The 26,034-nt window shown below is 37.9% G+C and overlaps 1 protein-coding gene across 1 annotated transcript in view; it reads left to right on the top strand.

Annotated features, from left to right (window-relative positions):
• The first annotated feature begins 2,308 nt into the window (after positions 1 to 2,308).
• Positions 2,309 to 26,034, top strand: part of LOC110448333 — a 32,446-nt gene continuing 8,720 nt past the window's right edge. The window contains exons 1-12 of the mRNA XM_021494510.1: positions 2,309 to 2,437; positions 10,826 to 10,940; positions 11,202 to 11,396; positions 15,367 to 15,497; positions 15,831 to 15,939; positions 16,923 to 17,083; positions 17,943 to 18,065; positions 18,559 to 18,670; positions 23,272 to 23,453; positions 24,726 to 24,830; positions 25,157 to 25,243; positions 25,800 to 25,923. Coding sequence (XP_021350185.1) covers positions 2,432 to 2,437; positions 10,826 to 10,940; positions 11,202 to 11,396; positions 15,367 to 15,497; positions 15,831 to 15,939; positions 16,923 to 17,083; positions 17,943 to 18,065; positions 18,559 to 18,670; positions 23,272 to 23,453; positions 24,726 to 24,830; positions 25,157 to 25,243; positions 25,800 to 25,923 — 1,450 coding nt within the window. The 5' untranslated portion in view covers positions 2,309 to 2,431. The remainder of the gene's footprint in view (positions 2,438 to 10,825; positions 10,941 to 11,201; positions 11,397 to 15,366; positions 15,498 to 15,830; positions 15,940 to 16,922; positions 17,084 to 17,942; positions 18,066 to 18,558; positions 18,671 to 23,271; positions 23,454 to 24,725; positions 24,831 to 25,156; positions 25,244 to 25,799; positions 25,924 to 26,034) is intronic.

The raw sequence follows: 26,034 nt of genomic DNA, 5'->3' as shown, positions 1-26,034 counted from the left end.
TATGTGAAAGTTAAGATAATTATAAGTTTATAACCAGTCGAAGCAATCAATATTTTTTTCTTACATGTCTGTGATAGTTAACACAAGTTTATGACTAGCCTGAAACAATAATTAAAAATTGATAACCTTACTTGTGATAGTTAAAATACAAGTTTTATAGCCAGTCTGAAACAGGTGATAAGTTTTCCAAACATGTCGTTGATAATAAATATAATTAAATCCACATATATAATCATACAGTTTTAAACAACGTTATTTTTCTGTTACATGTCTGTGAAAGTTAACACAAATTTATAACCAGTCTGAAGCAATGATTAAAATTCATAACCTGTCTGTAATAGTAAATACAGGTGTTATTATTGACACTGAAGATGGGTCTGTGAAAGTAAGTACTTGTGTATTACCAATCTGAAACAATAAATAAATGTCGATAACCTAAAGTAAATTTGTTATTTTAAATTCTTGTGAATTGCATGTGTAATAATTGTGAAAATTGATGTAATATATGTCCTCGATAATATAAACATTTAATCCACATACATTGATTGTTTAAAAGAGTTTTCATAAGTAATTTTACAAGTATTGTTTTGAGTGTTTGAATTCATGAACCCGCTATCAAAGGCTTCTGATCGTTTTTGTAGGTGTAGTAATTCAATTTAATAAAATTACTGAAAATATTTAAAGAAAATCAGGGAAGACCTACAGATCTAAACATTTTAATGACTAAACAGTAAGTTATACATGCAGGAATTATTTTCCTTCCGTTGTGAAATACATACTAATAACCCTTTCTCCACCACTTACCCCTATATACCTCCTATTTCTTTTTAAAATAATGTAAATCCCACTACAACTAAGTCATATATTTGTTAACACTGAACTTCCACTTTCACTTTCACATACTTCATTTCCGGTTAAAAAAATACGCAACTCTGCGGCTACCGATTAACTCCTATACCATGTACAGCTGCCGTTTGCCGGACTCAGAATTTCGGTTCGATCCCCAGCGGTGGCGGGAAAAAAGAGAGCACCTCCGATGGCACGGTGGTTCCCCCCACCCCACCCCACCCCCATTTGTTCTCAAGAATTAAGATGACTTAATCTTGTTATTTCATGGCATAGGGATCAAATCAAAAGTTATACAAATAAAGAGCTGACCCTGCCGGGGGCCGTATCAGAGAGGGTCAGTTATCGCTGTAAAAACAGCTCTACTGAACCAACGTTACTTTTTTATAAAAAAGAACATACCGAAGAGTCAACAAAACCACAATTCCAACTCAAAATCGATAAATTGGGGGGGGGGGGGACAAATGAATGCTTTAAACAGTAGATGGTAGATGCGTTAATAGTAGTACTCAAGAGAAGACTAATGGTATGACGCCGACAACAATGAGTTACGGTGAGTTATATAGATACCCTTCAAAAGGTACAAAGAAAATAGGACCAGGTGTCTCAGAAGAGTAAGCGTCTTCTGCTCCATCGGTGACACCTGCCATGTGAATCTACGTCGAATCCAAGTATTGTCATGTTCTCCTTAAAATACCACGCTGAATAAAAGTTCGTGTATTTTGTATTAAGTGGCTCTTTTTTTTTTTCAAATAACATCTTGAAACTTCTAGGAAGTCTTCTGCCAAATTGCTGTGGTAGCGTGCCTAGCCGTGGGATCAAAAGATATACAAATGAAAGGACGGATCTCCTGGGGGCTGAATGACGGGGTCAAATGGGGTCAAAATTGGGAGAGTTGCTTTAAACCATAACTTTTCTCAATCTTCTACATCGTGCTTGTAGCATGCTCCTCATTGGTATCTAAAATGATATAAGTAAAAAGGACTGATCCTCTTGAGGATTAAATGACGTCAAATTGGCATTGACATTTCGTTGATGTGATAAACAAAAGTCTTAATTTCTTGAGAGATTAATGGAACTCAGTTTTCGAGGTTTCCTTAAAATTCGAACTAGCATTACTAAAAGCAAACTGCAAAGAGTCATTTCATAAATCTCATATGTAATTGAACTTCTTTTAAAAGCCACTTTGTAAGAATTAATGCTTCAATAATAGACAGAGAATTAAACTGAAAGTAGACCTGGTCCAATGGTCTCAGTGACAGATCAGCCCTTTGTTATATATATATGCTATATATGTGAACCATACACTTGTAATTAGAAACAAATACAACACATACTATGACACATGTGCACACGTACGCGCTGATACCGATGTATATAGATACCGGTCGTCTCCACATATAGTTACACGAGACACGTACACATGAGAACTAAGAGGAGATAACAAGGATGTGGATATCTCGATCACACGAACTCAGCAGTGATAACAGTACCGGGTGGGCAGTAGTGTTGGTACGTTGGTTGATACTTTGAACATTCCAGAGTCCATCCTCATCCGTCGTAGTGGGCTGCTCAGTTCTACAAAATGGCGGTAAGAATTCTTATTATTATATTATCTACAAATCATACGGCAAAATACACATGTCATCTTATACAGCTTGTGTGTTTATTAATATTCTCATTGGGAAAAAAATGTACATTGTTATTTAATAAGAAATTGGTGACCGAGGCTGGTATAAGATGTTTATGTAACCAGTCACAGTTGTTGCCACCAATGATTCGTGATATTGTCATTGTTTGCAATATTGTCTACATGGAAACTATATTCGATGAGCGATATTAATGATGAGCTGAAAATGTGCTAAAATTCTATATTTTTAGGAGAGTTTGACGATAAAAGGTTAAGATATTTCCTTCCTTTTGAGACCACACTTTTATTTGCATTATATACAGATATTCTTTTGATTTATTGTTTCTCCTTTCTTTCTAACAAATATATACAAACTTGTAGCAATATGACAATTCACCCCATATATATTCCCTGAATTCACATTCGTTATACGCACGTCGACCAATATGAAATTAATATAGAACTTCTACTTACAAAAGTCATCACTTTATTGAATTTTATTGATATTTTACGAAGTATAATAAAAGTAGATTCCTCAAAAAGTTATAGAATGAAGTAAAAGGGAGGTAACTGAACTGACGGTGTTGTGACCAACTGTGAATGTATTCCAGTCAGAATGTACGGATACAATTAAAGAAAATGGTACAACACAGATCTACAACTAAACGAAATAAATACTGGATAGGTCAGAGTTTGTCCCACACTTAGTTCGCCGTACTAAATGAGTTCAGCGTGACTACTCCGAGTAAAGATATACTAATCAGTGTGTCACAGATTTAGTTCGCCGTACTAAATGAGTTCAGCGTGACTACTCCGAGTAAAGGTATACTAATCAGTGTGTCACAGATTTAGTTCGCCGTACTAAATGAGTTCAGCGTGACTACTCCGAGTAAAGGTATACTAATCAGTGTGTCACACACTTAGTTCGCCGTACTAAATGAGTTCAGCGTGACTACTCCGAGTAAAGGTATACTAATCAGTGTGTCCCACACTTAGTTCGCCGTACTAAATGAGTTCAGCGTGACTACTCCGAGTAAAGGTATACTAATCAGTGTGTCCCACACTTAGTTCGCCGTACTAAATGAGTTCAGCGTGACTACTCCGAGTAAAGGTATACTAATCAGTGTGTCCCACACTTAGTTCGCCGTACTAAATGAGTTCAGCGTGACTACTCCGAGTAAAGGTATACTAATCAGTGTGTCCCACACTTAGTTCGCCGTACTAAATGAGTTCAGCGTGACTACTCCGAGTAAAGGTATACTAATCAGTGTGTCCCACACTTAGTTCGCCGTACTAAATGAGTTCAGCGTGACTACTCCGAGTAAAGGTATACTAATCAGTGTGTCCCACACTTAGTTCGCCGTACTAAATGAGTTCAGCGTGACTACTCCGAGTAAAGGTATACTAATCAGTGTGTCCCACACTTAGTTCGCCGTACTAAATGAGTTCAGCGTGACTACTCCGAGTAAAGGTATACTAATCAGTGTGTCCCACACTTAGTTCGCCGTACTAAATGAGTTCAGCGTGACTACTCCGAGTAAAGGTATACTAATCAGTGTGTCCCACACTTAGTTCGCCGTACTAAATGAGTTCAGCGTGACTACTCCGAGTAAAGGTATACTAATCAGTGTGTCCCACACTTAGTTCGCCGTACTAAATGAGTTCAGCGTGACTACTCCGAGTAAAGGTATACTAATCAGTGTGTCCCACACTTAGTTCGCCGTACTAAATGAGTTCAGCGTGACTACTCCGAGTAAAGGTATACTAATCAGTGTGTCCCACACTTAGTTCGCCGTACTAAATGAGTTCAGCGTGACTACTCCGAGTAAAGGTATACTAATCAGTGTGTCCCACACTTAGTTCGCCGTACTAAATGAGTTCAGCGTGACTACTCCGAGTAAAGGTATACTAATCAGTGTGTCCCACACTTAGTTCGCCGTACTAAATGAGTTCAGCGTGACTACTCCGAGTAAAGGTATACTAATCAGTGTGTCCCACACTTAGTTCGCCGTACTAAATGAGTTCAGCGTGACTACTCCGAGTAAAGGTATACTAATCAGTGTGTCCCACACTTAGTTCGCCGTACTAAATGAGTTCAGCGTGACTACTCCGAGTAAAGGTATACTAATCAGTGTGTCCCACACTTAGTTCGCCGTACTAAATGAGTTCAGCGTGACTACTCCGAGTAAAGGTATACTAATCAGTGTGTCCCACACTTAGTTCGCCGTACTAAATGAGTTCAGCGTGACTACTCCGAGTAAAGGTATACTAATCAGTGTGTCCCACACTTAGTTCGCCGTACTAAATGAGTTCAGCGTGACTACTCCGAGTAAAGGTATACTAATCAGTGTGTCCCACACTTAGTTCGCCGTACTAAATGAGTTCAGCGTGACTACTCCGAGTAAAGGTATACTAATCAGTGTGTCCCACACTTAGTTCGCCGTACTAAATGAGTTCAGCGTGACTACTCCGAGTAAAGGTATACTAATCAGTGTGTCCCACACTTAGTTCGCCGTACTAAATGAGTTCAGCGTGACTACTCCGAGTAAAGGTATACTAATCAGTGTGTCCCACACTTAGTTCGCCGTACTAAATGAGTTCAGCGTGACTACTCCGAGTAAAGGTATACTAATCAGTGTGTCCCACACTTAGTTCGCCGTACTAAATGAGTTCAGCGTGACTACTCCGAGTAAAGGTATACTAATCAGTGTGTCCCACACTTAGTTCGCCGTACTAAATGAGTTCAGCGTGACTACTCCGAGTAAAGGTATACTAATCAGTGTGTCCCACACTTAGTTCGCCGTACTAAATGAGTTCAGCGTGACTACTCCGAGTAAAGGTATACTAATCAGTGTGTCCCACACTTAGTTCGCCGTACTAAATGAGTTCAGCGTGACTACTCCGAGTAAAGGTATACTAATCAGTGTGTCCCACACTTAGTTCGCCGTACTAAATGAGTTCAGCGTGACTACTCCGAGTAAAGGTATACTAATCAGTGTGTCCCACACTTAGTTCGCCGTACTAAATGAGTTCAGCGTGACTACTCCGAGTAAAGGTATACTAATCAGTGTGTCCCACACTTAGTTCGCCGTACTAAATGAGTTCAGCGTGACTACTCCGAGTAAAGGTATACTAATCAGTGTGTCCCACACTTAGTTCGCCGTACTAAATGAGTTCAGCGTGACTACTCCGAGTAAAGGTATACTAATCAGTGTGTCACATATTAAGTTCGCCGTACTAAATGAGTTCAGTGTGACTACTCCGAGTAAAGGTATACTAATCCATGTGTTCCACACTTAGTTCGCCGTAGTAAATGAGTTCAGCGTGACTACTCCGAGTAAAGGTATACTAATCAGTGTGTCCCACACTTAGTTCGCCGTACCTAATGAGTTCAGCGTGACAACTCCGAGTAAAGGGATACTAATCAGTGTGTCACAGATTTAGTTCGCCGTACTAAATGAGTTCAGCGTGATTACTCCGAGTAAAGGTATACTAATCAGTGTGTCCCACACTAACTTCGCCGTACTAAATGAGTTCAGCGTGATTACTCCGAGTAAAGGTATACTAATCAGTGTGTCACACACTTAGTTCGCCGTACTTAAGGTGTTCAGCGTGACTACTCCGAGTAAAGGTACACTAATCAGTGTATCCCACACTTAGTTTGCCGTACGGTACTAAATGAGTTCAGCGTGACTACTCCGAGGAAAGGTATACTAATCAGTGTGTCCCACACTTAGTTTGCCGTACGGTACTAAATGAGTTCAGCGTGACTACTCGGAGTAAAGGTATACTACTCAGTGTGTCACACACTTAGTTCGCCGTACTTAATGTGTTCAGCGGGACTACTCCGAGTAAAGGTATACTAATCAGAGTGTCCCACACTAACTTCGCCGTACTAAATGAGTTCAGCGTGACTACTCGGAGTAAAGGTATACTAATCAGTGTGTCCCACACTTAGTTTGCCGTACTAAATGTGTTCAGCGTGACTACTCCGAGTAAAGGTACACTAATCAGTGTGTCCCACACTTAGTTTGCCGTACGGTACTAAATGAGTTCAGCGTGACTACTCGGAGTAAAGGTATACTAATCAGTGTGTCACACACTTAGTTCGCCGTACTTAATGTGTTCAGCGTGACTACTCCGAGTAAAGGTATACTAATCAGTGTGTCACAGATTTAGTTCGCCGTACTAAATGTGTTCAGCGTGACTACTCCGAGTAAAGGTATACTAATCAGTGGGTCCAACACTAACTTCGTCGTACTAAATGAGTTCAGCGTGACTGCTCCGAGTAAAGGTATACTAATCAGTGTGTCCCACACTTGGTTCGCCGTACTAAAGGAGTTCAGCGTGACTACTCCGAGTAAAGGTATACTAATCAGTGTGTCCCACACTTACTTCGCCGTACTAAATGAGTTCAGCGTGACTGCTCCGAGTAAAGGTATACTAATCAGTGTGTCACAGATTTATTTCAATGTCCCAGTAGTTCACCAGGATCAATAAAAGTAAAGATTACATAACTATGAGTATGTTCCAGACTTGGGTCGTCATAAACCTTAGAAGGGATGGGGAGCTATATAATAACGATTTTATTGATACACCAGGATCAACTCATACAAAAATAACCTTTCTAATTTTAAGTCGAGTGGCTCTCAGACTTAAAATAGATTTCAAACTTGAGTAAGCCTACTACTATTTTGATGTAGGGCAATAAAGTGTAGACTGGTTTCAACCAGGAAGCTGAAGAAGATGGTTCATCTTCGCTAACAAAACTGTTCTTATTACCACTGTAACCGTGTATCAGTCTGCATCAGTCTGTTTAGATGGCGCATTATTGTTGATGTTTCTTAACACAATGTCTCCGTTTAGATGGCGCATTATTGCTGATGTTTCTTAACACAATGTTTCCGTTTAGATGGCGCATTATAATTGATGTTTCTTAACACTATGTCTCCGTTTAGATGGCGCATTATTGTTGATGTTTCTTAACACAATGTTTCCGTTTAGATGGCGCATTATTGTTGATGTTTCTTAACACAATGTCTCCGTTTAGATGGCGCATTATTGTTGAAGCTTCTTAACACAATGTCTCCGTTTAGATGACGAATTATTGTTGATGCTTCTTAACACAATGTTTCCGTTTAGATGGCGCATTATTGTTGATGCTTCTGAACACAATATCTCTATTTAGATGGCGCATTATTTTTGATGTTTCTTAACACATTGTATCCGTTTAGATGGCGCATTATTGTTGATGTTTCTTAACACAATGTCTCCGTTTAGATGGCGCATTATTGTTGATGTTTCTTAACACAATGTATCCGTTTAAATGGCTCATTATTGTTGATGTTTCTTAACATTCTCTGTCAGCTTTTGATGACTTGGATATTAAATTTGAATCGACAGCATTCTAATCATTAATGAAAATGAAAACTTAACTTGCATGCTATGATAGTAAAAATGCTTACCATATAATATCTGCACACATTGTTGAAAATTTGCGAATTTGGCAAGAAGTGACTGCTACCTGAATTACACGCTTTTCAGTTTATTTCATGTTCGTTTTATCATATTGGAACAAATCATAATGAAATCATTATCACCAATACAAGTATGACCATTTCAGTAGTGTAACGAGCCCCGCTATTTGCTGTAAAAAAACATTCAAGGTGTTGAAATGCATGTCATATACTTTAAGATTACGACCAGATATAATGCGGAAATTCTAGTAAAAGAACAAAGAATACAGACTATATTTTACTTAGAGGTGGATATCATTAATAAACCAGGGGAGATTTACTTAATCAGCCTAATACAACAGATTTCATACATTTGAGCTGGCACTGGTATAGTTTAAAAAACTAACTTTTTAAACATTCATGTAAACATTATCTAAGTTATTCAAAGCTGATAAAAAAAGGCAAAAATAAATAAATGAAAATACATTTCCTGTACCACACTAGGCACCCGTCATGAGGTCCCTCGTCAAAGCTAGGAACTATTTAGGTCACGAACTATCTCAGACATGTAGTGAACATATTATGTTATCACAGTAGATAGTGATAGAGTGTATATAGTCAAACTGGCAGGTCACGATAATGACTGTTACATTCTCTTTGCCTCAATCGACTTTGATGTCAGTCTTTGTCACGTTGTTGTATAATTGTTCTATTTAACTTGTCCATTCATGTAAGTATTTAAATACGATATCAACTGAGACCTGTTTCATGTGATTTTGATGAAGAAAGATTAAATAAATTGAAAAAATGTGAGATGCAATGAGAACAAGAACAAAGAAGAAAATTGGAGAGAAAAGAAATCGCTAGCACTATTGTCTTTCATTGCGATTTATTACTCATCTATGTGTTATTGATAACGTCACGATGTGTGCTTTTACCCTAGGTAATCACTCAGTAGCATTAGTTTGAAGAAAAAGATAAACAAGCTCCATTTCAAAATTATATTCATTTCACTTGCTAGTATCTTTGGACTATTTGGGCTCTCGATAGACAGCTCTTCTGTGCCTCCCTGGGATATGTCATGACAAGATCAAAGCTGACGGTAAGCTGAATCGCTGGATACATGTCCTTTTAAGATTACAAAGAAGGACCTTCTTTAAAACATGTGCTTTACCGTTACGCATTTGTGTGATTCTTTTTATGTCCGTCAAATGACCAAACTATTGTAACATTCACAATATGGTGCGTACAGAGCCTTCGATTTCGTTATGGCATATTCGAGGGGTGCAGAGAACGTAAGTTAGTACAACCATTGCATATTCAAGGGTGGGTGTCACGTGAGAAGCCTTCGATATTGTCATGACATAATTCAAGGGTGTAAAGAACCTGTGTTTATTGAAAACAGAACCATTAATGTGATGGAGACCCATTGAAGACCATCTGTGTAGCACACAGCCCTTATAAAAGTCCATGATACCTAAACATGTCGAAGCATAGCGAGTTCACAAAAAAAAAGATTTCAAACCAAGGGTTTAAAAGTTTATCCTGAAAAGTGCCTTAAATGTTGTTGCCACTCGACAACCAGGCACCCAAAGCACATTCTGTCATATTTACAGCTCGAGCGCATTTTATATCAAATCCTTTCCAAATTGTATTTTCAGCTCGCTGTAAACAGTTTCATAAATTCATATCATTATGTATGCTTTATTTGTTTTATTGACTACATAACATGTCAATATACGTGTTACATTAATTTACACCAGTAGTACCAGGTAGGCGTTATTGTACCTGGCCAGCACAGGTATACAAACAGACCTAATCACGTGCTGGGATACATTGACGACACTCCACCCTATCTGGATGATACCGTTATCACAGTACTATCATTACTAACTGACTAGTTAACCAGATATACACTGATGCACATTGATATAGGTCATACAGATCGAAAATCTAACTGCGCGATCCAAAACACAATATAAGTATGATATGATAAAAAGACATTGTAACATTGACATGAGCTGTTGTTGTTTCCACGTGGCTATTTCTTTAAAACGCAGACGGCACTCAGAGAGTATCTCCTCTACCTCTATCTATGTTTATTCACATACATTTGTACGTACATATACATGTAGTAACTATTATAAGATGCGGACAGACATTTCGAGACCCAACACAAATTGACTCAAATCGCCGGATTCGAACCTGCGCCAGACAGTGCACATAACTATCTAGACATGACAGTCGACTGAGGCTTTTTCAACACATATTTTGTAGTAATTATCAGATACTGGTATCACTAATATAACTGAAATTAACAGATTTTCACGATCAATTCCTTATTTCAGTCAGCTCAAAGTATCATCACACGAAGAAAACAATGATATACATGTCCTAAACTTACATTATAACTTCTGTTATAATGGTCGATGACATGTTGTCATGGCGAGTTTGTAAATGCAGTTAAAAATGAGGTTAAAATGCCACAATGCCCACTAGGACAAAATACGTGATGATTGGTTGTGTATTTCTGTCATATTCTCACAAACAGGAAAAAAACCTTGGCAATGATAGACTGTTCACATAGGCGGATTTCCGGTGTGCTTATGTAAATTATGTTTTATATGAATATATCTATTCCACATACATACGACACAATATGTAATTTTTATGCCAATGTGATTGTCGCAATTTACACGGAAAAAGGAATTAGCGACTCTCACAGGACCGCAACATTAACAGGACCTTCTGTGAGCTGTTTCGTTTCATTGCTCTCTTTGGCTCCAAGTGTGATGGTCATTTTCTGTATGGTTACCTTTTTCATGTATTGTGACCAATGGCGGACGCCATTCACATTTAACATATGTATGTATGGAGATGGTTGTGTTTGTAGGTCTCCATTCCGACATGGGTCTTGGTCGTGGTGTGTCTTGGGTTGAGTGCATGCGTTTCTAGTCAAACCCAACCTTATTGTGTACCAACAACAGGTGCTTCGCCACAACCTAATGGTAATTATTGTCCATCTACAGGAAACTACAACCTTGGCAAGAAGTAATATAACTATGTTATTACTATGCAGACATTTATCATTAAAAAAGATTAATTATTTTGATCTCAAAATTCAATACAATATGGTGTGATGCGCTAAAACTGCTTGGTATCATAATAATTTGCTAATTAATACATGTGTATAAGGAAGGGAGATAGCTATTTAGCAGAAGTAATGTAATGTAACCTATATATCTTTCATGGCATTTAAACATCAACAGATCCGCCATTTCCCCAACTTCCGCAGACGTTCCAGACGAGGATAGAGGCGACGATTGCAGACAAAAACTACACTGTGTCCGCGGAGGAGTACTTTGATGGAAATAATAATAGGGCCACTCTCACCATGTATAAGGATGGGGAGCAGTTCAAACTCATTTTCGACTATGTCAACAACCAGCTCTTCTACGTCTATTGTAAGACATTCCACCTCCTACGTCTATTGTAAGACATTCCAACTCCTACGTCTATTGTAAGACATTCCACTTTCTACGTCTATTGTAAGATATTCCACCTCCTATGTCTATTGTAAGGCATTCCACCTCCTACGTCTATTGTAAGACATTCCACTCTCTACGTCTATTGTAAGACATTCCACCTCCTACGTCTATTGTAAGACATTCCACCTCCTACGTCTATTGTAAGACATTCCACCTCCTACGTCTATTGTAAGACATTCCACCTCCTACGTCTATTGTAAGACATTCCACCTCCTACGTCTATTGTAAGACATTCCACCTCCTACGTCTATTGTAAGACATTCCACCTCCTACGTCTATTGTAAGACATTCCACCTCCTACGTCTATTGTAAGACATTCCACCTCCTACGTCTATTGTAAGACATTCCACCTCCTACGTCTATTGTAAGACATTCCACCTCCTACGTCTATTGTAAGACATTCCACCTCCTACGTCTATTGTAAGACATTCCACCTCCTACGTCTATTGTAAGACATTCCACCTCCTACGTCTATTGTAAGACATTCCACCTCCTACGTCTATTGTAAGACATTCCACCTCCTACGTCTATTGTAAGACATTCCACCTCCTACGTCTATTGTAAGACATTCCACCTCCTACGTCTATTGTAAGACATTCCACCTCCTACGTCTATTGTAAGACATTCCACCTCCTACGTCTATTGTAAGACATTCCACCTCCTACGTCTATTGTAAGACATTCCACCTCCTACGTCTATTGTAAGACATTCCACCTCCTACGTCTATTGTAAGACATTCCACCTCCTACGTCTATTGTAAGACATTCCACCTCCTACGTCTATTGTAAGACATTCCACCTCCTACGTCTATTGTAAGACATTCCACCTCCTACGTCTATTGTAAGACATTCCACCTCCTACGTCTATTGTAAGACATTCCACCTCCTACGTCTATTGTAAGACATTCCACCTCCTACGTCTATTGTAAGACATTCCACCTCCTACGTCTATTGTAAGACATTCCACCTCCTACGTCTATTGTAAGACATTCCACCTCCTACGTCTATTGTAAGACATTCCACCTCCTACGTCTATTGTAAGACATTCCACCTCCTACGTCTATTGTAAGACATTCCACCTCCTACGTCTATTGTAAGACATTCCACCTCCTACGTCTATTGTAAGACATTCCACCTCCTACGTCTATTGTAAGACATTCCACCTCCTACGTCTATTGTAAGACATTCCACCTCCTACGTCTATTGTAAGACATTCCACCTCCTACGTCTATTGTAAGACATTCCACCTCCTACGTCTATTGTAAGACATTCCACCTCCTACGTCTATTGTAAGACATTCCACCTCCTACGTCTATTGTAAGACATTCCACCTCCTACGTCTATTGTAAGACATTCCACCTCCTACGTCTATTGTAAGACATTCCACCTCCTACGTCTATTGTAAGACATTCCACCTCCTACGTCTATTGTAAGACATTCCACCTCCTACGTCTATTGTAAGACATTCCACCTCCTACGTCTATTGTAAGACATTCCACCTCCTACGTCTATTGTAAGACATTCCACCTCCTACGTCTATTGTAAGACATTCCACCTCCTACGTCTATTGTAAGACATTCCACCTCCTACGTCTATTGTAAGACATTCCACCTCCTACGTCTATTGTAAGACATTCCACCTCCTACGTCTATTGTAAGACATTCCACCTCCTACGTCTATTGTAAGACATTCCACCTCCTACGTCTATTGTAAGACATTCCACCTCCTACGTCTATTGTAAGACATTCCACCTCCTACGTCTATTGTAAGACATTCCACCTCCTACGTCTATTGTAAGACATTCCACCTCCTACGTCTATTGTAAGACATTCCACCTCCTACGTCTATTGTAAGACATTCCACCTCCTACGTCTATTGTAAGACATTCCACCTCCTACGTCTATTGTAAGACATTCCACCTCCTACGTCTATTGTAAGACATTCCACCTCCTACGTCTATTGTAAGACATTCCACCTCCTACGTCTATTGTAAGACATTCCACCTCCTACGTCTATTGTAAGACATTCCACCTCCTACGTCTATTGTAAGACATTCCACCTCCTACGTCTATTGTAAGACATTCCACCTCCTACGTCTATTGTAAGACATTCCACCTCCTACGTCTATTGTAAGACATTCCACCTCCTACGTCTATTGTAAGACATTCCACCTCCTACGTCTATTGTAAGACATTCCACCTCCTACGTCTATTGTGAGACGTTCCACCTCCTACGTCTATTGTTAGACATTCCACCTCCTACGTCTATTGTAAGACATTCCACCTCCTACGTCTATTGTAAGACGTTCCACCTCCTACGTCTATGGTAAGACGTTCCACCTCTTACGTCTATTGTAAGACATTCCACCTCCTACGTCTATTTATTGTAAGACGTTCCAACTGCTACGTCTATTGTAAGACGTTCCACCTCCTACGTCTATTGTAAGACGTTCCACCTCTTACGTCTATTGTAAGATATTCCACCTCCTACATCTATTGTAAGACATTCCACTTTCTACGTCTATTGTAAGACATTCCACCTCCTACGTCTATTGTAAGACATTCCACTTTCTACGTCTATTGTAAGACATTCCACCTCTTACGTCTATTGTAAGACATTCCACCTCCTACTTCTATTGTAAGACATTCCACCTTCCACGTCTATTGTAAGACATTCCACCTCTTACGTCTTTTGTAAGACATTCCACTTTCTACGTTTATTGTAAGACATTCCACCTCCTACGTCTATTGTAAGACATTCCACCTCCTACGTCTATTGTAAGACATTCCACCTCTTACGTCTATTGTAAGACATTCCACTGTCTACGTCTATCACGGAGTATCTATCAACCAGCAAACATATATAGAAAAAATATAGTAAAGCTTCACTCAATCGTGAAGTCATTTTATTAACCTAACATTAAACGTTGATCGTGATGGACATTGAACCTTCATCCAGTATAGAACTGAATGATTAGTACATTAGCCCGACATTGAACGCTTTCGTTAGACATTTAATTGCCATTGAACATCGTTCAAGTTTTCAAGTTTTATTCAAACTTTAGGCCATTGGCCAATCAGTATACAATACATATTATACACAAATCATGGACAATGTACAGAGAATGAAAACAATCATATTCCATTATAATACCCTTCATTTGTTTGCCTCATAGATGAATTTTCCTGGTAGACACAATTCTTTAATATTATGGACACTCAATAACTTAAAGACTTTAAACACAAATAGTTTTTTCCAATAATAGCTTTTGATAAAACGAGATATGAGATTTTGGAATTTAGATTAGACCAATAAAAAATGAAATTCGTCCTCTACTTCAGAGGGGGAGTTACACTGTGAACAATATCTACGTTCTCTTGGTATATTATTATACCTTCCAACTTCTACAGCCAAAGAATGGGTAGATGTACGGATTCGAGTTAAACAAATGCGATATTTCTTTGGTATATATACAATAAACATTTTGGAGAGTTCGCTGGGCATCCGTTTAGCATTGTGCCGTATCCTCGATCTATAGTAAGAGTGTCGTCTAATATTGAACTTATCGTAATCCGTTCACCCAACCTTGAACATTCATCAACATCGAATTCTAGCATATGATAAAACCGCAACTGTGAACGTCAACAAAAAAGGCATCCATGTAGGATTGTATTGTCATATCATTTACCCATAACTCCTTGCCTATTAAACTCTATCCGAAATAAATCATGCACACTTATTTTATATCTAACTTGAAAATTACCAAACAACTGATTATATATAAAGCTTTTCATGTTTCTATTTAACCACTGAAAATCGTTCATAATTCGTTGATATTTGTTAGTCAGTAAAGTTCAGTTAATTATTGGCTTTGAACTCTTTTTCAGCGGACAATTCGTGTAAAGTTGACAATCTGACCGCCGACAGCAATAACATCTTATTTGGAAATAACGAGCAGGGTGGTAAAATTCATGTCTTTACTACAACCGGAGTTCTTCATTTCTTACAGAATAACCAGGTATATATGATAAAAAGGGATTATCATATTCAGTGATACGTATCGAATTATAGTAAAGGCGTTGGTATGATTTTATGTAATTACTATGATTAATTTCAATTAAATCCCCCTTGTGACAATATATACTACCAGTAACTGACAAAATCAACAGGTCCTTTCCAGGCTTTGAGGCTCCATAGGAATTTGGACCTATGTATTTGAGTTTGATGAAGAGAACCCTTAGGTCTTGTATTGGAAAACTCTATCCATGGTGAATAAAGTATATATACACTTTGTACATGTATTATTTAGAGATGTCCACCACCATTGATCCACGTTGTTTTGTTTTTGTAGATTTATATGGGAGTGAAAACGATCCGAGGCGTGCAGTGTGATCACTGGAGAACCTGCACCTCGTGGCCTGCTCTTAACGCCACCTTCCAGCTAGATTACTACTTTACAAGTATGAAATATCGCACACTAATTAACAAATGTCACATGTGGTAATTGCTCTGTGTCTTGTTAATTTCTGTAATAAATGTACATTTTTAATGTGCTTGCGAAAATTGTACAAATTGGTTTTCTGCATTGTACCACTTACAACTTTGGTTACGTATCAATTTAAGCAATATGTATCTAACAGAATTACTAATAAAACCTATGTAAATAAACAGATCATGACATTTTGTACACTTAAACGCACTGTACATTTAACTGTTACAAATTCATACTTCTATATTTCAGGTTTTTGTTTCAATGCGAACATACGATCCATCCTAATGTTATTTGTCGGTAATCTTGCCTCTTATTACAGGCCGTGTGATTTATTATTTTAGTATTGCCAAATGCCTATCTGTTTTGTAATCTAACACGACTATCTTGCAACCCCACAAAACAAAATATTACAACGTGTAACAGAATCGGCAAAGTAGTTTCTTGACAAAATTGAATTTACGAATGAAATTTGTTTATTTCATTGATTAAATTTTTGCACTTACCAAACTTAATCACTGTATCATATAATACACATAATGTGATATTATTCCAAAAGTTCGGTTGGAACTCTCGACCTATCGATCTCGGGTTCAAACATATTCTATATTCTAAACGCCAGTACTATCCCCTTTTTCTATATTTTTTATTGTTTTGGAATTAATTTATTTTGACTTTATTGTGTTTTCCCATGGAGACTTTGTTTTAATGGTGCAGTGTCATTGATTTTTGACCAGCTGTATCTATTACCGAATGTTAAAGGCACAGTCCCATGGTCTTAGGTTCATCGTTTAGGCTTGATGTTTGTGTCACGATTGCTGTCTTGGTGCCTTTTGTCTCAGTAAAAATATAAAGAGTTTCATGATCAAATCTCATGTAGAAATCTTTGACCAATTGACCAGATTATATTAGTTAATTTCTGTAATAATGATATTGACGTTTGTTTGTGTCCAGCTCAGCAGTGGGTCAATCCGGCCGGATGGCCCCAGGTACCAGTCCGAGCAGAGGTGACGGGAACTCAGAAAATGAACGACAACACTTACGTACCATTCCATCACTTCTACGATTATGTAAACTTCAGGATCGAAATTGACGTCACTAGTGATGTATTCTTGGTAAGATCCTCATAGACAGGGTGTCCTATTTATTTACCTTAATCATGGTAAAGCATGCCCCCATTTCTTTTTCTCCTGTCCTACACGGATTTGTCCCCCGCTTGAGCGGTGAACAATTTCTCTGTCATCCCTTTTCGTGTGACACCTGGCACAGATAGGAACAAATTATTGTACATAGAATTAACATTTTACATCCCACACTCTTTCTTAAAGAAGTTAATTTTGCATTTAAACGTATTTAAACATATAAAGTCGGAAACTCTGACAACATTCTTACACCACTTTTGTGCCACTATTTACAAACAGACTTTGTGGGGGTTTATATTGCGATGATAACAATATTTCCTACCCGAAGGGTATGACAAAGAAATAGCAACCTTGTGAAGACTCTGATTTTTACCCTGGCTGTTCCCTAAAAAAATCCAAGTTTGCATCATTTTCTCCGTCAGACAATTCGACGGCTGTTTTAATCTTAATTATACGTGGAGAAATTTCGTATGGTGTTCACTTCTTTCCGATTGAAAAATAGATCGGTGATTCTAGTATCTCGTACGATATAATCCCGTGAACTTATTTATTTACTATTTTGTTAAAGAGTTTGAGTTTAATTTTTGTCCCGTTGTCCAAACGGATACATAGTTTGCCTGTATGTTTATAACTACATCCTCACATTTATTCTTCATATTTCACAGTAGGACAACCAAACAAAGAAAAATATTTATTGCCAGTTCTTTTTTAGTTGGATTAACTGACAAAATATTTGTCTTTGACATCAAATTCTGTCTTTAGTGATGAAAAATATCAAACAAATATAGACTATAGATTATTATCAACTTGTTTTTGGTATTAATGCCAACAGACGCCTCCTGGGGTGGTGTGTCCGGGTAGGAAACAGACCCGACCCGTTCCTGTTTTACAAGGTGCTTATATCTACAGGGAGGAGATAGTGGCCCCCACAAACAATGCCATAACTGAGGCTGACGTAAGTACCTATTTACATTTATAACAATTTATAAAACATTTTATAAGCAGTTCTGGGCGTTATCGACATGAAGCATGAAGACGTAGCAGAAGGCCATACATGTTACAACAAGTACATATATGTAAATGAGCATTAAGTCAGAGGCCAATAAATGTTTTCTCATAAACAAAACGTTAGCTGAGAAAGAAGGAACATTTTTTGTAATATATTGTTTTTTTTATTTAATTGTGACACTTAAACGATTGAAAACTATATTGATTGCATAATAAACCCTTAAAGAAATAAAGAAAAATGATTTTCAGAAATGTTTATAAAATCAATGCTATATTGTTGTATAGGAGTTAATCAGTATTTAAAACAAATCAATTGAAACGAAATGAATTTATATTGTATTTTAGTGAGGTCATGTGATTTTTCATTCAATCGTCATGCAATCGTTCCTTAAATCCAATTGGTATTTCCGTGATGGGTGTAGTATAATGTACTTGTTTAGGTTTGGTACGATGATCTCTTTGGACTGGTACGTTATGACTTCCGTCCACAACCTAATACTCCTCCCTACTACAACACCGACGCTGCTACCGAGATTCATGACTTCAACACAGGTGAGTAGTCCTAGTCTACTATGTGATGGTGAGTAGTCTTTGTCTACTATATGATGGTGAGTAGCCTTAGTCTACTTTGTGATGGTGAGTAGGCTTAGTCTACTATGTGCTGGTGAGTAGTCTGTTTACTATGAGATAGTGAGTAGTCTTTGTATACTATGTGATGGTGTGTAGTCTGTCTACTATATTATGGTGAGTAGTCTGTTTACTATGAGATAGTGAGTAGTCTTTGGTTACTATGTGATGGTAAGAAGTCTGTCTACTATATTATGGTGAGTAGTCTTGTTTACTATGTGAAGGTGAGTTGTCTTTGTCTGCTATGTGATTGTGAGTAGTCTTAGTCAACTATGTGATGGTGATTAGTCTTAGTCTACTCACCATCACACAGTAGACAGACTACTAACAATAATATAATAGACAAAGACTTCACATAGTAGACAGGCTACTCTCCATAACATAGTAGAAAGACTACTCACCAACACATAGTAGACAAACTACTCACCATCACATAATAGACAAAGACTTCACATAGTAGACAGACTTCTTACCATCACATAGTAGTCACATAGTAGACAAAGACTCCTCACCATCACATAGTATACAAAGACTACTCACTATCACATAGTAGACTAATACTACTCACCATCACGTAGTAGACAAAGACTAGTCACCATCACATAGTTGACATAGACTACTCACCATCTCATAGTAGACTAAGACCTTCTCACCATCACATAGAAGACTAAGACTTCTCACCATCACCTAGTAGACTAAGACTGCTCCCCATCACATAGTAAACAAGACTACTCACCATAACATAGTAGAGAGAGACTACTCACCATCATATCGTAAACAAAGACTACGCACCATCACATAGTATACAAAGACTACTCACGATCACATAGTAGACAGACTCCTCACAATCACATAGCAGACAAAGACTACTCCACATCACATAGTAGACAGACTGCTCACCATCACATAGTTGACATAGACTACTCACCATCATATAGTAGACAGCCTACTCACCATCACATAGTTGACATAGACTACTCACCATCGCATAGTAGACAAAGAGTACTCACCATAATATAGTAAACACAGACTACTGACCATCACAGAGTAGACAGAGACTACTCTCCATCACATAGTAGAAAGACTACTCACCATCGCATAGTAGACTAAGACCACTCACCATCACATAGGAGACTAGGACTACTCACCATCATATAATAGACAAAGGCTACTCACCATCATATACTAGACAAAGACTACTCACAATCACATAGTAAACAGCCTACTCACCATCACACCGAGATTCATGACTTCAACACAGGTGCGTAGTCCTAGTCTACTATGTGATAGTGAGTAGTCTTTGTATACTATGTGATGGTGCGTAGTCTTTGTTTACGATATGATGGTGAGTAGCCTTAGTCTACTTTGTGATGGTGAGTAGTCCCTGTCTGCTATGTGATGGTGAGGAGTCTTTGTCTACTACGTGATGGTGAGTAGTTTGTCTACTATGTGAGGGTGAGTAGTCTCTGTCTACTATGGGAAGGTGAGGCGTCATTGTTTACTATGTGATGGGGAGCAGTCTTAGTCTACTAGGTGATGGTGAGAAGTCTTAGGCTACTATGTGATGGTGCGTAGTCTTTGTTTACTATTTGGTGGTGAGTAGTCTCTGTCTACTCTGTGATGGTCAGTAGTCTTTGTTTACGATATGATGGTGAGTAGCCTTTGTCTACTATGTGATGGTGAGTAGTCTTTGTCAACTATGTGATGGTGAGTAGTCTTAGTCTACTATGTGATGGTGAGAAGTCTTAGTCTACTATGTGATGGTGAGTAGTCTTTGTTTACTATATGATGGTGAGTAGTCTTTGTCTACTATGTGATGGTGAGTAGTCTGTCTACTATATGAAGGTGAGTAGTCTTTGTCTAGAGTAGTCTTTGTCTACTATGTGATGGTGATTAGTCTTTGTCTAATGGTGAGTAGTCTTTGTTTACTATGTGATGGCGAGAAGTCTTTGTTTACTATGTGATGGTGAGTAGTCTTAGTCTACTATGTGATGATGGGTAGTCCTAGTCTACTATGTGATGGTGAGTAGTCTGTCTACTATATGAAGGTGAGTAGTCTTTGTCAACTATGTGATGGTGAGTAGTCTTAGTCTACTATGTGATTGTGAGTAGTCTTTGTCTACTATGTGATGATGAGTAGTCTTAGTCTACTATGTGATGGTGAGTAGTCTGTCTACTATATGAAGGTGAGTAGTCTTTGTCTACTATGTGATGGTGAGTAGTCTTTGTCTACTACGTGATGGTGAGTAGTCTCTGTCTACTATGTGATGGTGAGTAGTCTTTATCTACTATGTGATGGTGAGAAGTCTTTGTTTACTATGTGATGGTGATTAGTCTTTGTCTACTATGTGATGGTGAGTAGTCTTTGTCTACTATGTGATGGTGAGTAGTCTTTGTCTATTATATGATGGTGAGTAGTCTTTGTTTACTATGTGATGGTGAGTAGTCTTTGTGATGGTGAGTAGTCTTTGTCTATTATATGATGGTGAGTAGTCTTTGTTTACTATGTGATGGCGAGAAGTCTTTGTTTACTATGTGATGGTGAGAAGTCTTTGTTTACTATGTGATGGTGAGTAGTCTTTGTCTATTATATGATGGTGAGTAGTCTTTGTTTACTATGTGATGGTAAGAAGTCTGTCTACTATGTGATGGTGAGTAGTCTTTTTTTACTATGTGATGGTGAGTAGTCTTTGTGATGGTGAGTAGCCTTTGTCTATTATATGATGGTGAGTAGTCTTTGTTTGCTATGTGATGGCGAGAAGTCTTTGTTTACTATGTGATGGTGAGAAGTCTTTGTCTACTATGTGATGGTGAGTAGTCTGTGTCTACTATGTGATGGTGAGTAGTCTTAGTCTATGTGATGGTGAGTAGTCTTTGTCTACTATGTGATAGTGAGTAGTCTTTGTCTACTATGTGATGGTGAGAAGTCTTAGTCTACTATGTGATGGTGAGTAGTCTTAGTCTATGTGATGGTGAGTAGTCTTTGTCTACTATGTTATGGTTAGTAGTCTTTGTCTACTATGTGATGGTGGGTAGTCTTAGTCTACTATGTGATGGTGAGTAGTCTTTGTCTTCTATGTGATGGTGAGTAGTCTTTGTCTACTATATGATGGTGAGAAGTCTGTCTACTATGTGATGGTGAGTAGTCTTCGTTTACTATGTGATGGTGAGTAGTCTTTGTCTAGTATGTGATGGTGAATAGTCTTTGTCTACTATGTGATGGTGAGTAGTCTTTGTGATGGTGAGTAGCCTTTGTCTATTATATGATGGTGAGTAGTCTTTGTTTGCTATGTGATGGCGAGAAGTCTTTGTTTACTATGTGATGGTGAGAAGTCTTTGTCTACTATGTGATGGTGAGTAGTCTTTGTCTGCTATGTGATGGTGAGAAGTCTGTCTACTATGTGATGGTGAGTAGTCTTTTTTTACTATGTGATGGTGAGTAGTCTTTGTGATGGTGAGTAGTCTTTGTCTAATATATGATGGTGAGTAGTCTTTGTTTACTATGTGATGGTGAGTAGTCTTTGTTTACTATGTGATGGCGAGAAGTCTTTGTTTACTATGTGATGGTGAGAAGTCTTTGTTTACTATGTGATGGTGATTAGTCTTTGTCTACTATGTGATGGTGAGTAGTCTGTGTCTACTATGTGATGGTGAGTAGTCTTTGTCTGCTATGTGATGGTGAGTAGTCTTTGTCTACTATGAGATGGTGAGTAGTCTTTGTCTACTATGTGATGGCGAGTAGTCTTGGTCTACTATGTGATGGTGAGAAGTCTGTCTACTATCTGATGGGGAGTAGTCTTTGTCTACTATGTGATGGTGAGTAGTCTTTGCCTACTATGTGATGGTGAGTAGTCCTTGTCTACTATGTGATGGTGAGTAGTCTTTGTCTGCTATGTGATGGTGAGAAGTCTGTCTACTATGTGATGGTGAGTAGTCTGTCTACTATGTGTTGGTGAGTAGTCTTTGTCTACTATGTGATGGTGGGTAGTCTTAGTCTACTATGTGATGGTGAGTAGTCTTAGTCTACTATGTGATGGTGAGAAGTCTTAGTCTACTATGTGATGGTGAGTAGTCTTTGTTTACTATGTGATGGTGAGTAGTCTTTGTCTACTATGTGATGGTGAGTAGTCTTTGTCTACTATGTGAAGCCTTCAACACGTCTACATCACTTATAAAGCACGGTACTAACGAAAAGAAAACTGACAATAAGAATGAGATAAAGAACCCCAGTTATGCAATGGTGCAATAGGTATTTTGGTCTTTCTCCCAAAGCAACTGGAAACAAATCTGCTACCTGTATAAACATAAAGGTGACGTCAACTACAATGAACGAATGATAGGCTTGAACGAGATCTTGTGAATGAAAATTAACTGCAAGAATTTCTGAACTTTTCTTTGACGGATATAATCGTCAATTTGATTAAATGAAGTAAGAATTGTGGAAAAAATGTTGAACGGTTAGTTCACAACCTTATTCCTAAGAGGGAGATACTGTAGGTTCACTTCTATGTTTATTCTCCTTTGAGGTATCGCCTATAATATTGACAAGACGATGGGGAACTGTACGATTACTCCCATCAAAAACTCATCTTTCGACGCCAGCATCAACGTGACGACATCTCTTAGTGGAAAGCCCTCCTTCGTCTTGCAAATGAAGTCACCAGGCCAACTATTCTACCTAGACAACTCTTATACATTTGAAGGCCAGGTACCTGTATATCTATTTATATACATATCTTATTTACTCTTTATCATAAAAAATCGTTAAGGTTAAATTAACTATATCCTGAATGTTGTCTTTAATTGAGGGAGCTTTCCGCCACGTGTTCAAAAACAAAATCACCACTGTGGGCTAACGCCCTCAACCATTTCCGTAACTTTCTAAATGAATTAACTGATCAGGTAAGAGGTGGGCGGTGCTTGTTCTGACATTAACTGATCAGGTAAGAGGTGGGCGGTGCTTGTACTGACATTAACTGATCAGGTAAGAGGTGGGCGGTGCTTGTACTGACATTAACTGATCAGGTAAGAGGTGGGCAGTGCTTGTACTGACATTAACTGATCAGGTAAGAGGTGGGCGGTGCTTGTACTGACATTAACTGATCAGGTAAGAGGTGGGCGGTGCTTGTACTGACATTAACTCTTCTTGTTATTGGTTTGTGTGACTCGTTAATGAAAAAAACAGTTAAAATATTGGGCATCGGGATATAGCAAGACCTGGAATTTGGGTTGGTGAACAAGAAACTTGCCATATCCCTCAATCCAATAGCTTCACTGTACAACATTTATCATATGGGACAAGTTATCAAATCAATGTAAGCTTTTTTTATTCCAATTTCGTTCCAATTTAATTCAAATACTCTTTTTTCTGTTAAGTGTTTTCCTGTTAGGGCTAGTGTAAGGTTTAAATTATAAATGAACAGACTATACCAAAATATGACTACTTAGTTTCGGTACTGTTGTTATTATATCCTTGTCGTTAGTTAAGTGCTAAGTTATTCGTTTCCAACAAATATAAATAGATAAGACTGAGATATATGTATTTTTTATATGATTGGAAAAATCACATGACGTCAAAATAATACGTCAGGAATCCCTCGTACATTCGAGCGTGAGTTTGTTGGTTTAAATGGTGATAATTTGCATCATGAAGTAATTCCTTGACAATTGTAAATACATCTCCAGCACACACGCTGGCATACACACGTAGGGAGATATTAGCCAGGTGGCATAGGACTATAAGTAAGCGCCTGATAAGGCAGCTCCTGCGAATGCCTCATAATTGTATCGATTAATGTATGTGTTAATTGTATTGATTGTATAAATTGTATATCTATGTACTGTAAAGCGCTTTAGAGTGGCTAAGTCGAGCTAGATAGGAGGATATATTAAATGTTGTATATTAGTATTATCATATATATTGGAAAGCTGGATATAGTAATCATGAATACATATATTTAACGAGGTGATTGTTTTGCAGAGATTTGCAAGAGATATGGTCTGTGACGTCTTCATTTCTAAACGGAGCGACTTTAAGTTAGGAGGACTGACATTGAATGCTACGTTCCAATTTTACTTCTTGGCAGTAAGTATTTCTAACCATTAATCGCAAAGACGCAATATAAAATCACTTCACAGTTCTCCTGTGTTATTATACGGACGTTTCTACTATGTACCATAGTTAACATGATGCTTTACCGAGACTGTGAAAGAAATTCAATTTCACAATCATAACCTAACTTTACTGTTAATGCCAGAAAACGATTATTGATGACTTCGTTGTTCCTGTAGTTAACATCGGCTTTCTCATTTATCTGTTTACATGGTCGTATTATTCTTTTTATTGTATTTTAAATATAATTGTATCTACTTTAGTATAAATTTGAATATTTTAAAATTCATATTTGACAGAAAACTTTCACGGAAAAGAACAACGAAGGAAACATTGACCAGACGGCGACAGATATTCCAGTGCGGTTGGACATATCCGTCTCAGGGGTAAGCGAATGTAGGACTTTCTCCTCAAGATTGAATCTTGATCAAATTTACTCCGCATTGCTAGCTTCATTTGTTGATTTATATATATATAACAAGATCTCAAGACTAAGGTTTTCTTTGTTTGGCTTTCCACGTCATCGACAAAGCACGATTTAAATATATGCCTCCTTACTTTGTATTTGTAATACAGCTGTACTATAATTATTATTATAATATAATAATAAAAAATATTATTTCTTATAATTGCTTGTCGTATTGCATATTAACATCAAATATGACCAGCAAACAGCTTTAATTAGTAAAAGAAAAATGTGCCGAGAAGGATTTAGTGAGTCGGCATACACTTGCCCATCCCTTGAAGACTAATGACCCATGTCTTTGATTGTAGACTTGACTTGGTTCAAGAAAAGACAAGTTTGTGATTGTTTTTCATTTGTTACTATGGCTTAAGTTTCTCTTTCCATATTGCCCTTTGCATGTTGACGTTGTGGTACATTTTTTAAAGGTACATTTTCGTTTATGTTGTTAACATTATTTTTTAATGTATCATTTCCAGATACCTTACAATGCTAGATACAACATATACGACTTTTCACAAGAGCATCCGGAACTCACCAAATTTGACATCCGCACCTGCTTCGACATTGACGATAAAATACCTTTCAAAATAACGTTCGGAGGTAAAGTAGTTGTTCTGCAACCCACGTACACGTACATACATAGATTCTACATGGGCTAAGTAAAGTGTATCAAATTGAATACATACTGAAATATTGAGCTTATATTATAAT

Source organism: Mizuhopecten yessoensis, unplaced genomic scaffold (genome assembly GCF_002113885.1).
Source record: "Mizuhopecten yessoensis strain PY_sf001 unplaced genomic scaffold, ASM211388v2 scaffold4001, whole genome shotgun sequence".
NCBI classification, from domain to species: domain Eukaryota; kingdom Metazoa; phylum Mollusca; class Bivalvia; order Pectinida; family Pectinidae; genus Mizuhopecten; species Mizuhopecten yessoensis.
The sequence above is the reverse complement of the archived record's forward strand: the minus strand, read 5'-3'. Positions and strand labels throughout refer to the sequence as shown.